At 44.8% G+C, this 16854-nt stretch overlaps 1 protein-coding gene across 1 annotated transcript in view; it reads left to right on the forward strand.

Moving 5' to 3' along the window:
• TMEM132E (transmembrane protein 132E) overlaps window positions 1-16854 on the forward strand; it is an 881764-nt gene that overhangs the window by 657861 nt on the left and 207049 nt on the right. Inside the window, exon 3 of the mRNA XM_069226765.1 lies at window positions 10-150. Coding sequence (XP_069082866.1) covers window positions 10-150 — 141 coding nt within the window. The remainder of the gene's footprint in view (window positions 1-9; window positions 151-16854) is intronic.

Raw genomic sequence — 16854 nt, forward strand, 5'->3', positions numbered from 1 at the left:
TCCTGACAGGGTAAAGGCAAAGAAAGGGGTGAATCTTCTGAACACAAAATCCAGGGATCCCCAGTGGCTGGTGAACTCTGAGCTCCTAACTGGTGGCAAGCATTCTACTGCCACCGTGGATGTTGCCAAAATACAAGGGTCTTCTCAGAGGTAAGTGCGCCACTGTTGGTGTGTGTGTGTGAAATGCTCATTTTTGCAACATTAAAAATGTATTCCAGTGTTGCTGAATAGAACATAGGGGATGCATTTAGAGTGTGGGATGCATTTGGGGCGCAGACATGAGTGAAATATTCTAATATGTGTGCATCCAATGTTATGGTGGATCTCGGCTGCCACGAGCAGGTACGCCAACATGAATGCCCACATTGTTATATTTTGTGCAAATGGAAAATGTAACAGTGGACTCTCATCGAGGTGTGCGTGCCTCCTTTTAGCACATGTGCATCCAGTGGTACAACATGTAATGTCCCCAGGGGCATGTGTGCTGCCATGAGAGGACGGGTTATGGTCAGGTTTCAGAGACGTGTTCGGCTATCGTTGCAAAGAACGCCAGGACTCTCGGTGAAAAAGTGCGTGGCAGATGTCATCAGAAAAACATGCCTTGCTACTGGTAAGTAGAAGAAACAAATTCCATCATTGATGCATAAAAGGACATTAAGCATCAGAAAGGGAACATCCTGGTAGTCACTTGCTATATCACAAATGGGTACCATTAAGCAGCTAGAAGGCTTTAGATAACTATACAAGGGCCTATTCACAAGTGCAGGCCATACTGTTGTGAGCAGAATTTTGGATTTTGCTCACAGGCTCCATCATATTTAGGTAGCTTAGAGGGACTCTTTGATGTGCACCCTGGTTTTCATGTTTGTTAAGACCGCTTTTGCGCCACACTTTGATCAGCCAATGTTGTTTTCAGTGGAGGCCGATAATTTTTTTCAAGGGAGCGGGTGGTGGGGGGCACACACACACACACACACCTCACCCACTTCCATTCATTCACACATGCACTCACACCCATTCAGAACACTTACTAACAAATACACATACATTCATACATGCACCCACACACCAAACATAAAAAACATAAAACTTACCTCAACAGCAGCAGCTCTGACAGGGAAGATCAGGCAATGAGGGAAGGCAGTGCAGTGCTCCCAATCTCGTCACAGAGTGGGGTGGGGGTCAATAAGACTGTTGACCTCACCCCACTCTGTGACGAGTTGTCAGTGACTGACACTCGGCCCTAGGCAGTTCAGGGCTTAAAATGACGTGCCCAGGTCTAAGGCAATCAGTGACGCTCTCCCTTGTCAGAAGTTGGGGGAGGGAGCTTGAGGCACCTTTGCCAGGCTGAAGAGGTCAAGCCCACAGGAACTGTGACTTCTTCAGCCCCACAAAGTTCAGCTGAGGCAGCCAGGCACCTGCACATTTAGCGCATATCTAGGGCCTGGCTGCCTGAGCTGAATCAGAAGAGTGGCTGAAAATCTTGCTTGTAAAAAGGTGGGGGGCATGGCCCCTCATCCCATACATACAAGCTGTTGCTGGTTGTATCCAGTCAGCTCTCTTCAGGGTTACATCTGACAATTACAGTCTGAGGTCGAATTGAGGAGTATACCCTCAAATGCAAGGCCTGTGCAACACATGAACTGGTTCAGTGTTGGTCCATATCACGTTTTAGGTAAATGGGGTTTTAAAATGTTCTGATGTGATCAGGAAACCCTAGCCCTTGGCATATATTGTGGTACTGAAAGAGTAGGAAGTGTTTGCTTTGTCTGCCCCTGGTTACCTTCTTGACTGGAGCCTTCTCCTGCGGGGGGAGGGAGGTGATGTCCTCGGAGGTTGATGTGCTACAGCAGCCAGCTTGGAGGTTGATGATCTAAGGCCTGAGTTTGCAAGAGCAGAGTGATCTCCCTGAATTGTACTTCAACAGTTGTATGTGCCTTGTGAGTAGTCCGATGACATCTCCGTCTGCGGTATCATTGCCCGCAACCCATCCAACGAGACCTGAGGAGCAAAGCGTTTCTGTAATAACTGCTAAGCTTCTCTTTCGAGCTGCTGTTGAGACGCGCAGAGCTGCCGGGAAGCGATGTGAACAGAGCCGCCTGCTGCTCCGTAACCAGTGCAGAGATTGTATTACAAGCTCACTACCTGAGGGGGGAAAGAAAATTGCTTTTCTTCAGAGGTGAAGTCAACGAAAGCCGGGCCTTGGAATCTCCTGGGAAGCAGCAGGTTGAGGACCTTGTTGGTGAACTGTTGTCAGAGAGAGAATGATTCCTCTCCTGAGGGCTTAGTGGCTTTAGTGATTGGCAGGAATTTGCAGCTGTTCCTCTAGCCCCTTCTTTCTTCACTAGCCACTGTTTGTGAGCCACAAGGCTGGTTAAGTACTGCCACGGGCTCAGTGGAAAAGTGAGGACACAGGTCAGAATCAAACTTCACCCAAACACAGCGATCATATCTGCTCCATTTTGTCATAGGCGAGTCATGGGTACCAAGTGATCTCTATCCGGATATCGTAAACAAACAAATCTGTGCCCCACGTACCCCAACTGACCAATGTTCATTGTTGTTCCCTTCCCAGTAAATTACATTGATGGGATCTTAAAGTTTATCTTTCTAGTACCGCATGCCAGCTTTTCTTCTTTTCTGCAGCACATGGCTTTGCTGCTGGTAATTGCGAGCATTTATTCATTTTCTGTATTGGTTGTTCCATAGGTGTCACCCTCACTGCCTTCTACAGGGTGCCAGCAGGTGAGAGAGGGATACAGAGAGCAAGAGGAGGCAACAAAATAATTGAAGTTAGTACTCTGCCATTCACTCCTACTCCACAAGCCAGTGCAGTGAGGTAATATGCCCTCTGCACCCTATACCACCAGCGTGGGTGGTACTAATGTGGTCTAACGCCGAAGTGGTACATTAGCGTTCCCCTTTCTTCTGTATTTTATTACATGTATAAAGTGTCTCCATTCTATGAAAAGTGTGTCACACACGACAGCTTTCGTGTTTTAAAAAGTTGCCTCAATATCCAAATTTAAATGTCATTTATTTAAAAATAGCCATTTAACATGTTTCAGCAAAGTCTTGTAGTCAAATCAAAATGAAAATCATTTTAAAGCCAGTGCACTTTCATGCAGGCTGGCACCACGCCACTGATCCAATGAAAAAGTTCCTCTTCTTGGTATCAAGCCAGTGGTGAAAACAGTCATCAAAGGTGTGACCACTGGCCTTAGGTGGAATGCCCTTAGGAAGCGAAGATGGATGGAAAGGGCTTGAAGACGCGTCTCACCTCTCAGAGAAGTTCTGTGAACGTGGTCTGCAGCCCAGAGCACCCTCGGAGGAAGAACTGTTGCATTGCCCCTACAAGAGGTAATTCCAGAGAGGTTGCAGAAGATGTGTCCCGCCCTTGTTTGGGCTCGCATTTCCAGTGGAGGCTTTAAGTCAATCTTGAGTGGTCGTTCATGTCACTCTCTAGAATTAAATTAGTCAAGATAGGTAAATAGCTGAAAAGACACAGAGGCTAAATCAGGAGTGAAAACCCTGCCCCCCCCCCAAAAGAGCCTCGGTGAGCAGGAGGCAAATAGGAACTCCAAATGACCTCTACTCCTGTCGTCTCAGAGGCTCTTTAAGAGGGCTCCTTCGGGTGACACAAGCTTCTTTTCATGCAGCGCTAAAACATCCCGGAACATTGAAAATAAAAAAATAAAAACATCAGAAATTCATGACTTAGACTGCCCAGGTTCTTGACCGGCCTTGCCCGCGTCTCTAGGTGAGTTTCAGTGCCCGGTAGTGTCAGCGGCCCTCTGCAGGGGGTGGAGCCTCCTTTCTGGCAGTGAACCCACAAGACTGCACTGATCCAGGTACCTCCATTCTCCCCAGCCCTGCCTCCGATTACATTCAGTGATCTGTCCTAAGAGACGGGTTCTTTGAATTAGGAGATCCCTGTCCTTCTCTTCAGCTATACCTTGGCTTCCAGTGGAGTTTTGTTTGCGCAGTGGTTTGTGTTGACCTCGGCGTCTAGTGGCATTCTGATGCCCAATGCTTTGTCTATACCTCTGAGTCCAGTGGTATTTCGTTTATCCAACGCTTCGTCACTACCTTGGTCCAGTGGCGTTTCATTTGCCTAATGTTTCGTCTGTACCTTATTGTCCAGTGGAATTCTGTTTGTCCAGTGCTTCGTCTATACCTCCTCGTTTAGTTGTCTTTCGTTTGCCCAGGGCACCATGCGAAGTCCAGGCTTTGAAAATGCCACCAATCGTTCTTTTTTTGTGGTAATATGAGTGTAGATTATGTGGGATGTGCCAGATGGGGAGAGTGTGGCCCTCTCGGATATGTCTCTTTGCATCTTCAAGTCTCATGCTAGTCCCGGCCACTCGATGCGATGTAGGAACATGTTTGAACCTGCTATTGGTTAAATCAAGAACATGTCCCCGTACAATTGACTCTTAAGTCTCCTGTGTTGACTCTTTAGTTTATATCTTCCAACAGATCGTGGCTCTTTCACGGTCACCTCCCAAGTGTGGTTCAGTTTTTCTCGCCTGTCTGCTTTGTTTATGATTTAAACCTGTCTGCTTTGTTTATGATTTAAACCGGTCTGCTTTGTTTATGATTTGAACCTGTCTGCCTTGTTTATGATTTGAACCTGTCTGCTTTGTTTATGATTTAAACCTGTCTGCCTTGTTTACGATTTGAACTTGTCTGCTTTGTTTATGATTTAAACCTGTCTGCTTTGTTTATGATTTAAACCTGTCTGCTTTGTTTATGATTTGATCCTGTCTGCCTTGTTTATGATTTGAACCTGTCTGCTTTGTTTATGATTTAAACCTGTCTGCGTTGTTTATGATTTGAACCTGTCTGCTTTGTTTATTTATTTGAGCATTCTATTTCAGACTTTCTTAAAATCCGAACAAATAGGTAAAAACCACACGAGTCAATATAAATATCCATCTCGTGGCATCTCTTCAGAAATACTGTTAACATGTGATTTCTCACATAACTAGCTTAAATATATTTTCGAGTTAGAAAGAAATAACTGCCAAGATAAAAGGAAAACAGTCCTAATAAAATATGTGCTCCATGCTAATAAAGTGCTTTTACATGAAGTCACGAAGCCCATAAGGGATGCGTATATTGGAAATTGGAAAGAGCTAGTTAACCCGACAGTTTACAAAATGCACTGGGTCTTCGCCAGATTTCACGGAATTAAACTAATTTTTATAGATTTGCAAGCTGTAGAAATAAATTTAGCCGTGCAAACCTGTCCCTGATCATTGACAATGCCTTTACGCAGTTTAAAGGCCTCACGCGTGGTAGTCACACCGAGAGCTAAACGAAGCCGTCTCTGCATGCTTCCTCTATGGCTCTTATACAAACTGCAAAAGTATAGAAAATGTCTTTCACCTTCCCTTACTTTGTCCCAACAAAATCAAACTCCTGAATGAGTGGGTAGTAATTAACAGAGGACTATCCAAGGGGTGTTCTACCTCATCTTAACGTTATATAGAGGGGTTGTTCATCTACGCAACATGGCCTCTGCTCAATGTGGGCTTTATGCTAATCTAGTCAAGGCCAGGTGTGTGCAATGTCTTGTCTCACTCAAGCAAGTTCACAGAGGCTCTGTTAATGTATGCATTGGTACAGGCAAACATTTCTGTTCTTTTTCAGTGACAGGGAGGTGAACTGATTTGTCCATAATCAGAAGATGCTGAGCCAAGCGCAGTGGCTGGGATTCGAACCTGAGTCTTCAGGTTCAAAGGTCAGCAGGTCTAGACACCAGGCCACATCTTTGTCACTGGCAGTGGTTGTTGGATCAGCCCTGACCAGGTTCTGCCCCAAACTGAACATGTCTTTCCTTACACGGATGACCCATGCTAAAGGAAGAACGTGGTCCCAAGCAAGGAGTGTAAGTAAACCATATTGATATATTCACACAGCAGGATTTGCCCCGATCCTCACCCAGAATAACACAGGTTTAACAACTGCATATTCTGACAGTTTTACCTAATTCATATTTCAAAATGTACATCAGAGCAAGTCATTCTGAAGTCACTCTGGGGGTTACACACTCATTTAATTTACAACTTTCCCGATCTCCACGATGTACATGGCCTTGTGGCCTTGTTTAGATATTACTATGAAGATCATCCAGTCAGTGGCAAAACCTTCCGCCAAATTCACTTTGTGAAGTTTTTGTCACTCATTCATTCAGGGTTCAGTTGTGGGCCGCTAGCACCTGTGCTGAGTTCATCAGTCTTTGAGAGCTCTTCTCCAGCTGGTAGGACCATTTTCCCTATTTATTCATTTCTATCATCCAATTAATCAAATGTATCAGCGGCTCTCAGCAAATGATCAGAACGCATCACCTCGTGTGGACATAGGCGTTTCCCCCTAGAAGAAACTTTCGCCTCATCCGGTTCTCGTTTCTTTAATGTGCAACATTTTTCAAAAGATTTCAGCTGCTTCGGGGCAGGGGGCATTCTTTGCTCTCTTCATTAAGGGCGAGAGACCAACAAACCTCACGGTCTCACTTTCCAATCCCAGCACGGGGGTCCCAAGCTTCTATTTTTCCAAAGTCCACAACTTGAGTTCCATTGATTGAGCAGTAGCAACATCTGTTAATTACAGCGCTTAAAAGCAGGTCACATGTGATATGAAGCGCTTTGCAGCAGAGACCGAAGGCTAAAAACCTCCTTATCTTCATTCTTCTTTGGAATTCAACGTTAAAAAAAGAAGTCACGCGAATCATTGCCAACAGCAAATCATCTTTTTATCAACAGAGGACGGTCCTGTGAAGATCTGGGTCTTGTGACAAACAGTGGAGCGTGTGCCCAGGTCGTGGAGTGAACGTAAACCGTGAGACGTAGTGCTCATTCACTTTCCTGTGCACAAGGCTGAACATGTACAGGAATGTTTCCCTTTGCCCAGTCTTTACTACTACATATATAAGGAGTGTCCCCACTTGTGTAAAGTGTGCCACACACGAAAGCTTTCATGGTGTTTAAAAACAGTTGCCTCGGTTTTCTGATTTAACGTGTTACTTATGTCAGAATATATGCTGAAACCTGGTTTATCGCATTATTATAGTTAACTCAAAATGGAATTAATTTTAAAGCCAGTGCACAGATGTAAATGCAACTATTGAGGAAAGGATCAGGGCAAAATAAAAATAAAATTGAAATTTTCAAACAGGAACTTATTTTGAGGGTCTCACTACCCATTGATTAATTGTAAACATGAGATCTTTCTGGAAACGTCTTCCCACATCTCTAAAGTAATCTACTCGCATGCATTTAAATTAAGTCTTTCTATGTCTACTAAAATGGTAACATTAAAACAATTGGAAGCTGTTCAGCGAAATAAAGGATGGAGAGTGTGAGAAAACAGATGCGGAAAGGGGATGGTGCAGTTAGTTAATGATGTCTCATTACTGCAAATACCCCTTGAAAGTGTATTATGCAGTATTTGCCTAATACCTCCTACTCCCCTCCCTATTCTTTTAATTTCCTTTTTATGTCTGCCTAAACTCCTTAACGTTCCTTTACCTAGGCCTGCTCCTGGGAAGGCTTCTTTTCCACAGCGTGGTCTTTGCGAGGGCCTTGCACTGACATGCACAGAATGTTAGCGCTCTGCTTCATTACAACTCTCCGGGGAGGCTGCAGCAGAAATTGTGAAGTTTTCAACTTTGAATTTGACTTTGATCTTCCTGTTTTCAGAACACAACTCTGCAAGTAGTCAAAAGGTCCGTGGGAAGATCACTTGGAGGTTCCCTGGGGCCTTATCTCAAAACTTATTAAAATCAAGAACTCTGTGTTCCTGTTACGGTACTGCAGGCGTCTCTCCATACGCGTCCATATTAAATAATCATTCCATCGCGCTGCAGAACTGCGGCGCTCTCCATGGTGCTGAAACTACATAGAACATCATTTCAGCCACTGTTCTCAAACCACCACTTGAACCCGAACAAAGCGAGGCGCAGTCATTACTTGATAACAGCTACTGTATACAATCATTCTTTCACTGCCCATTGCAATTGTTACTCTTTCACATAGTTAAGTTGTTTGTTGATATGGTCATTTTTTTAAAGTACTAAACCTGGCTGGACTTCCAAATAAGCACGAATGATGGAAATATTACAAAGCTGAAATGTATTAAATTGTAGAAGATGTGTCTGATGTGTGCATGCAGACTAGCACCATGATCAAATAACTAAGGGTCCAATAACGAGTGTGGCGGTCCGAGGACTTTCACACTTGCGTTGACTGTCGAACTGCTGCACTCCAGGCGGTCCGACTGCCCAATTGCAACCCTGGTGGGTGAATCTGCCAGGGGACCACCGTCCCCACCAGGAATATGGTTCAGACGGCATGACAGTGGTCAGAGTTGTACTTAGATAGGCCGGCGCTGAAATCAGGCACCGCCTGGCTGATTACAACTCTCCTCACCCCCAGCCTTTCCATGGGGGGAGCCGAGTGCTATCTCATAGCACTGTTCCTGACGATCTGACTGGCGGGAACCCTCTGTTGCAGTGTTCCCACTGGTCAGACTGGTGGGAACATTGCAGTAGGGCACAGGGGTATGCCACTGCCATGTCGGTGGCCTCCTCCCTGCGTTTTTGGTGGTTCATAATGAGGCCGTAAGTCTCAGCTTGGTGAAGGAGGTACTTTCCAGACTGTGTGAGCTATTGTTGGCTTCCTCTACACCTCCAGAGCACTCACAGTACCGTAAGGAAAAGGGGAGCGAGAAAGCTGGATTTGGTCCATAACAGTTCCTCCCAAATCAGTACCAATTCAGAATGGTGCTGCTTTCCGGAAGGCGGACTCAATGGGTAGATTTATCCATGAGACGCCGAATGTCAGATGCAAGGTTTAACTTGTAGAGGATACTCCTTGCCCCTGACATTGTGCCCCTCATGGGTATATTCATCCTCTTAGCACCCCTTGCAGGACACCATACCATTCAGAATTCACCTCCAAAACACTCCAACATTGGGCACAGGTATGTATTTATCTGTCCAACTCGGTTTTTATTAAGATAGACAAAACCATATTTAGATTAACTTCAGGAGCTAGTACTGATCTCAGCAAGATTGAGCTATACCTGCAGCTTGCTAAAGGTTCTAGAGGGTGGTCAAAGAAAAGGCTGAAAACCAGCAATCATCTCTTTTTATGAACCCTGTAGAGTCTTAAAATCTGCTGTTTTTCACCTGTTCTGTTATTTCCTCTAGTTCTTCCAAAGTAATACAAACATAGGCAAAAGCCAGTTGATATCTTTACACTCACACTTGCAGGGAAAAGGAGGTACGTATCGCCTGGTTATCATTTGTGGAAAAAAAGTTGTGAAGGCTTAAGCACCACTGTCCTACATGTAAAAATACATTTTAGAGAACAGATGGTTCAGATATTTAACAGTAGCCAGAACCATTGAGGGAGTGGCAAGTGAATCTCTGGAACAAATGAAAACTGTTGCATAATGATTTGCTTGAAGACCCTGTGAAGAAAGTCAGGTTCCTCTAAACCCTTTGTGGCTTTCCCAGCACGGGTTCTAAGCTGATGATTTCTAGTGTTAAACTGCGGAGCTCTCAGTCTGCAGAGCTGTCTTAAACCAAATAGAGCCAGACTGTCGTGCTAAACCAGGCTAGCACCTAAACCTGTAGTGCACCCTTCACCCATTGACTGGGTGTCTCCTAGAAGCACACTGTGGTAATCCTGAACCCTGTGCACAAAGTGCTTGAAACTGAAGTCTCAATTATTTTGAACATTTTCATTTAGCACAATAAGTTAATAGGTTTGTGTTACCTTAGGTGGGCCCTATAAGTGAAGATTCTAGGCCCTATTTCAAGTTTGGTGGACGGGAAAGCCCGTCTGCCAACCTCCCAACATGGTGGCCGCCGCCTACGCGGCAGCCTCCCCGTCAGTGTTATTAAGAGTTTCCCGCTAGGTCAGAGGTTTCCCCCCGCTGGCCTAGTGGAAAACAGGCAACAGCATTGTCTCCGGCTCGTAATCGGGCCACCAGTAATGTTGTAGCCTGCAGGGTGCAGCTGCACCCTTGCAACATTGCAGTGGTGCTGGCCAGGGTGGACTGCTGCACTGCCCATGCCAAGTACATGGGAGGTGCAGGGCCCCCCTCGGGCCCCTGCACCCGTTCTCTGCCAGCCTTTTCATGGCAGTGCTACAGCAATGAAACCGCTGGTGGAGAAGGGGGTTGTATCCCCTGCGCTGCCTTGGCAAATTAGGACTGCCACCAACCCACAGACTGCTGGCATCTGTGATCCTGAGAGAGCTGGCAGTTTCCTAGCAGCCCGACCACCAGGGTTGTAATGTGGCGGTCGGCCCGCCTCATTGGCAGCGTTCCAACTGCCACAGCGAGTCTGGTGGTCTAGTGATCGCCAGACTCGTAATGAGGCCATCAGTGTTGACTCCGGGATGATCTTTTTAAGTAGTGAGGACAAAGGGAGCATCAGTTATAAATTTGTTGTAGTCATTCAGCAACAACCCCTTTACAAGTCTTGTCGCATTCTGACACCCTTACATTTTCTACATGGAACACTGCGATTCCAACACTCCGTGCATAGATTGTATAGATGCAACACATCCCTTCCCTTCCATTTACTTAAAACATCTAGTAATTATAGAGAACTAGCACTGGCAGAGAACCAACATATCATTTTACAACAAAGCATAATCTTTATGCTAGCATGGTTTCTGTCTGGATCTTCTGTCTCTTTCTGCCTTTAGTACCTTATCCCCAAACTCCAGACGCCTCTCAGGTAACACGCCATTCTCACTTCCCAACCAGATTTCTTGTTCCAAATAAAGTTACTTTTCATGTATTCCATTTTTTTTGCCATCTTCCAAGCACACGTTGTTTCCCAATATATCCTTTACTACTTTAAGCATCAACCATTTCGAACCTCCCACTCTTAGTTTGCCCTTTAGTTGGACTCTCACCAAATCTCCCTTGACAAACTTGCACGATTTGTTCTTTAATTTGCTATTGTGTCTTAGCATATATTTCTTCTGGTATGTATTCTGACACCCTTTGCTCCAACTCCACCCTGTCAGTCATGGTTTAATCAGACCTATTCATCCAAGCAGAGGTAATGCTCGTACACGACAATCTTCAGTTGAGTACGAAAAAACAGCATTTCCTTGGTGACTGTATGGGGCGTGTTTTGGTAATTCCATAACATATCTTTGTCCAACTTTTTATAGTCCATATTACTCTTGTTGGCTACTTGATTGCACTCCTAATACTGTAATGAACCTCTCGGCCAAACCATTCTCCCTGGGATGGTAAGCCGCTGTACAGTGATGGAGTACCCCTTCCTACTATAGAAACTTTTGAAGTTCATTGGCAACAAACTGTGGACCATTGTCCTTGGCTACACATTCAGTATAGCCTTTTCTTCCAAAGATTTCAAGGCAAAAACGTATTACGCAAGTTGCATTGGTTTTTATTAACAAATGCCACCTCCGGCCACTTGGTAAAAACATCAATTGAAACTAAAGCATATTTTCCTTCTATACCTCTGTTGTGGAAGGTTCCATATATACCCATTGCTGTTTTTTGTCAAGGCTTTTCTGGTAATCTTGTAGGTGTGATAGGAAACTCCTCAACCTTGTGAGACTTGTCACTTCACATGCATGCCACATACTGATGCACAAATCTCTCTATGTCTTTGTCCATCCCAAGTCACCGAAACTCCATGTGGGCTCTTTTCTTCCTCCCCAAAATCCCTCCATGACCTTCATGCAGTAGTTCCAATAACGTGGGTGTCAATGTTGTGGGTTCTATCAATCTTTCATTCCTTCTCACAGCACATCAACGTATGATAATTCTGCCCATATCATCCTGTAATCAGTCAACTGTTTTTTGACATGGTCCACCTGACTGGTGTCAAGAGATAAACATTCCATGATTTGCTTCAATGTATCATTGTCCCGCACAGCACTCGTCCACTCATCACAAGTTGTGGCTCCTATGCAGGATTCACTCATGTTAGCCACTAACCGTTCTTCACGCTCAGATTCGTCCTCTACATTGTCTTGCTAAGGTAATGGCAAACGCAACAGACAATCCACATTTACATTCTTGACATTGCACCCATACTTTACCGTGAAATTGTACTACTTCAGGCGGTACAGCCATTCTGGGTGTTGCCTTCCCTGCCCCTCCGTTGGAAAACACCTCCGGAAAAGGTCTGTGATCAGTTCACAATTTGACAGTTACTCCCCATACACAAGTTTTGAAATATTTCACACCCCACCAGCATGCACATGCTTCCGTCTCTATCAAAGAGTGTGATCCCTCAGCCCCCTTCAATATGCATGAAGTGAACTCTACTACTCTTTCGCAACCATTTTTCCTCTCCATTAATATTGCCCATAAACCATACGCGCTGGCGTCTACCACTACAGTGGTCTATCTCGAAGGTCAAAAGGTTACAAGCCACAGCATTTACTTTGGCTATTTTGATTTCTTCAAATGCATGTTGACAGTCTTCGGTTCATTCTAATTGTATTCTTTTTTTCATCAATAGTCTTAGCACATGTATTTTCTCAGCAGAGCAATGCATGAATTTTGAATAATATTCAGCTAACCCTAAGAGGAAATGTATTTGTTCCTTATCTGCAGGAGCTGGTGTACGTTCTATGGCCGCTAGTAATTTCAGTTTGGGTTTTATCCCCTCTCCTGGCAATGTATGGCCTAGGGCTTCTATGTGTATTACTCCAAATTTGCATTTGTTTATGCTGACGGTCAGACCAGCAACCTGGAGTTTCCCTAACACTGTAAGCAATGTGCTGTTATGCCTTTCCTCATCAGCACCCCACACCAGGACATTGTCTTGGAAAACCAATACATTGTCTATCCCATTCAACACACTGCCCATAAGCCTCTGAAAAACTGGATGCCAAAGCCAATCCGAACGGCATTTGCACAAACTGGAAAGCTCCTTCAGGAGTTATAAATGATATGAAATGTTTAGATTCAGGATGCAGTCTCATCTGATGGTATGCATTAGATAAATCTATGGAAGAAAAATACTCGCCTCCCTTGACACTTGATATCATCTCATTGATATGTGGCAAGGGATGCCAGTCTATACATATGTTTTGATTTAAATCCCTCAGGTCAATGCACATGCATAACTTCCTGTCTGACTTCCATGCAAGGACTGTGGGGCTAATCCACTCAGATAATTATATGGGCTGTATCACCCCAACAGCACATAATCTGTCAAGTTCCTCTTGAAGTTGTTCTCTTAACACTGTGGGAACATCCCTCACTTTGTGTACTTTCAGACAGCTACCAGTTTACAAGTCTATACGGTGTTCGAATTCCTTCAAGCATCCCAGTTTAGCGCTGAACAACATAGGATACTTCACACTCCTGTGAGTTCCTTATCTCCCCAGCATTCATCCCACTGGAATTCCCCATCAACAAAACTTGATCAGGATGATTGGGATTTAGGATGATGCCTAACACCTTTTGCTCTCTCCACTCTAGCAGTGCTTTCCCCTTTTCCACAAGATAAACATTTCCTTCAGCCCGCTTGCCCTTGTAAATGATTTTAAGGTTAAAATACCTCTGCAAGAGTAACGTCATTCATCAGTATCCTTCTGGCTCGACATCAGGATGAAGTAACTTATTGGCACCTAATTCTTCCCATGTTGTTTTATCAACTATGGTATACGGGGAACACGCCTTTGCACACCATATTTTCACTTGGTTAATTCTTATAATGCACTTAGGAGGACATTATCCTTCTTGAATTTTACTCATAATGTCTTCACAAACAACCAGAACTTCAACTTTGTCATCATCATCCTCCTCGGAACACTCATCACAACCATCACTCACTACTCTCTCTACTTTCCTACTAGCATTGCGGCCATCTGCTTTACACACACACGAAAAACGACCCATTCTTTTACATTTGAAACATTTTGCCTTTGCAGCTGGGCAAACGTCCTCATCCGCCATGTGTCTCACACTTCCACAACTATAGCACGTCTTTTTAACCTTATTGTTGGGACCGTTCCTTGATCCGTCCTGATATCTCATTGCTTTCTGTACCACATTCACTTTCTCATATTCTGTTTTCCCCTGCAGTTCTCGTCATTGAGTTCCTTCACATACTCATATGTGTTCTATTCGTCTTGTGATGTTTATAGTTTTTTGTTAAGAAGGGTCTTTCACTTCTGGCAACTTTTCTTGGATTTTGACACTATTTATTCTGTTAATTAACTGGTCTCTGATTATTTCTTCATGTAGATCTTTAAATTTACACGTGGCAGCTAATGTCCTTAACACTGATATGCATTGTTCAGCATTCTTCCCTGGAAGCTATGACCTTGAAAAGAATCAATGTCTTTCTACCACCAAGTTAATTTTTTTCCATAGTTGTCTTCGGATGCCTTCCTGACATCCCCGTACTAATGGTTGTTTCACTCTTCTGAATCTGATGTTTCGTCCACTTCCCCATCTTGATTGGTTTGCCTAGTGCGTGTTTGCTTGTGCAATGTCCTCCCTTCCATGCCTAGGTTATGCTTTAATGTTACTAACATGCGGCAAATTGAAACACCTCCCCGCCTATGGCTTAGAGGTATTCTTCGAAGGACTCTCGCCAGTGCCAGGATCCTGTAAAAACGTAAGAGCTGCAACGAAGACTCCATAGCTATGCGCCCAATGTCACCGTCTCTATTAATTTGACAAGCTGTTACTATTTTACACTGTTACTATTAATTTTAGAAGCTAATTCGTCTTTATTTACTCTCACATCTAATGAGTGTTTTTTTTTATGTAGAATGAATCACCGGTGAGCTGTACTACATAATTACAATGTTGCCCCATAGTGTTAAAATAATAAGCTAAAAAGAAAGAAAACAACTACTGTCGTCCACCAGGGAACTCGTGGACTTCTTTGTTTGACACCGTGAAAGATTGAGGCTCGATCGTGCCACCGATCAAAGGCCAGACATTCGGCTCCACAAACACGCCGGGCAAATGTTGCCTGCCACCAGTATTTCCACTCCACAATGCGCCGTGCATACGCTGCCTGCCACCATACTCCCAATCTAGTATGGCGCCCATCGTTATGGCAACCATAACATGCAAATGTAATAATACTTCGACGTGCGCCCTTCAGGCCATCACGCCCTTCACCGCGCTCCGCCGCTCACAAGAAGAGGAACGCACCGGGTCTTCTGAAGAATGCTGGCCCGAGATGCAGCCCGAGCATCGCCGGTAAGCACGCTCTGCACTCTTGCTATGCCCGTGCGTCTTTCAATTTTTTATGTATGTCCCAGACGTGCACCCAGCTAAAGCCTCTCGTCTCTCCCAGAAATCCACCACAGTTGGGCTGACGGGCTGAGATGTTCCCCTCACACACTCTGTCAAATCAGTCTTCACGCACATGCGGTTTACATCTAACCAATGTCGCCATGGACTTTGATAAGGCCAATCCTCCTCAAGTCCGCATGAATTGTTGTAAAATCACAAACGTTGACTCACCCGGCTGTCAGCTGACTTCAGACTTCTCCTTGATTGAGTGAGGCTCCACCCACTGGGCACACAGCCCAGTCGTTTTCAAAAGTAAATCCGCGAGACTCCTTGAAGACGCATTCAGCGTTTATTCTCCTGTCCTCAGCATCCCTTCTTCGTGGCTGTTTTTTAAAGTAATGAGCACACAAGGAGCTTCAGTTATAAGTTTATTGTAGTCATTCAGCAACACCCGCTTTACATGTCTTGTCTCTCTGGTCACAGCCATCATTCTGAAATCCTTACATTCTGTTTGGAACCTTGCAATTCCATCACTCTGTGCATGGATGCCACAGATCTACTCAATTTTCCTAACCTTGTTTTAAAGAAGTATCTTTGTTAAAGACAGCCATCGTGTTATGTGAAGTTGCATTGTGCCTGGCCCCAGATCCGTAATCACATCCTAGCATCAGCCTTGACTGTTCAACACCGAAGAGTCGAGGGAAGTGTTCCTGGTGGTGCTAAGACGGCAGAGAGAGACGATCATTCCAAGCAACCGCTGCTGGGCAGTGTACTGCCCGCCTGCACAGGGAGCGGGGCGCTGTCTGACATGGCAAGAAGGCGAGAGAGACAAGGAACAGTGTGAAAGAATGGGGTAAGAACAAGACAGATGTGTAAGAACATGAGATTGGAGTGAGAATGAGAGACGGGTAGTATAGTGAAGTCCTGGTGCTAGAGTAAGAGACCTCTGGACTGGTACTAGAGTGAGAGACTGGTGCACAAGTGAGAGACTGGTACTAGAGTGATAGACTGGTGCACAAGTGAGAGACTGGTACTAGAGTGAGAAACTGGTGCATTAGTGAGAGACTGGTACTAGAAGGAAAGGTAGCTGCTAGAGTGAGACTGGTGCTAGAGTGAGAGACTGGTACTAAAATGAAAGGTGTGTGCTAGAGTGAGAGACTTGTGTACGAGTGAGAGACTGGTACTAGAGTGAGAGACTGGTACTGGAATGAGAGACTGATAAGAGTAAGAGAGCTGTAGACCGGTGCTAGATTGAGAGACTGGTACTAGAGTGAGAGACCGGTGCACGAGTGGGAGTCTAGTGCTAGAGTGGGAGTCTGGTACTAGAATGAGAGACTGGTACTAGAATGAGAGGTTGGTGCTAGAGTGAGAGACTGGTACTAGAATGAGAGACTGGTGCTAGAGTGAGAGACAGATGAAAGAGTAAGAGAGGTGTGGACTGGTACTAGAGTGAGAGACTGGTGCTAGAATGAGAGACTGGTGCTAGAGTGAGAGAAAGATGAAAGAGTAAGAGAGCTGTGGACTGGTACTAGAGTGAGAGACTGGTGCTAGAATGAGAGACTGGTACTAGAGTGATAGGCT

This window comes from Pleurodeles waltl, chromosome 3_2, assembly GCF_031143425.1.
Source record: "Pleurodeles waltl isolate 20211129_DDA chromosome 3_2, aPleWal1.hap1.20221129, whole genome shotgun sequence".
NCBI classification, from domain to species: Eukaryota; Metazoa; Chordata; class Amphibia; order Caudata; family Salamandridae; genus Pleurodeles; species Pleurodeles waltl.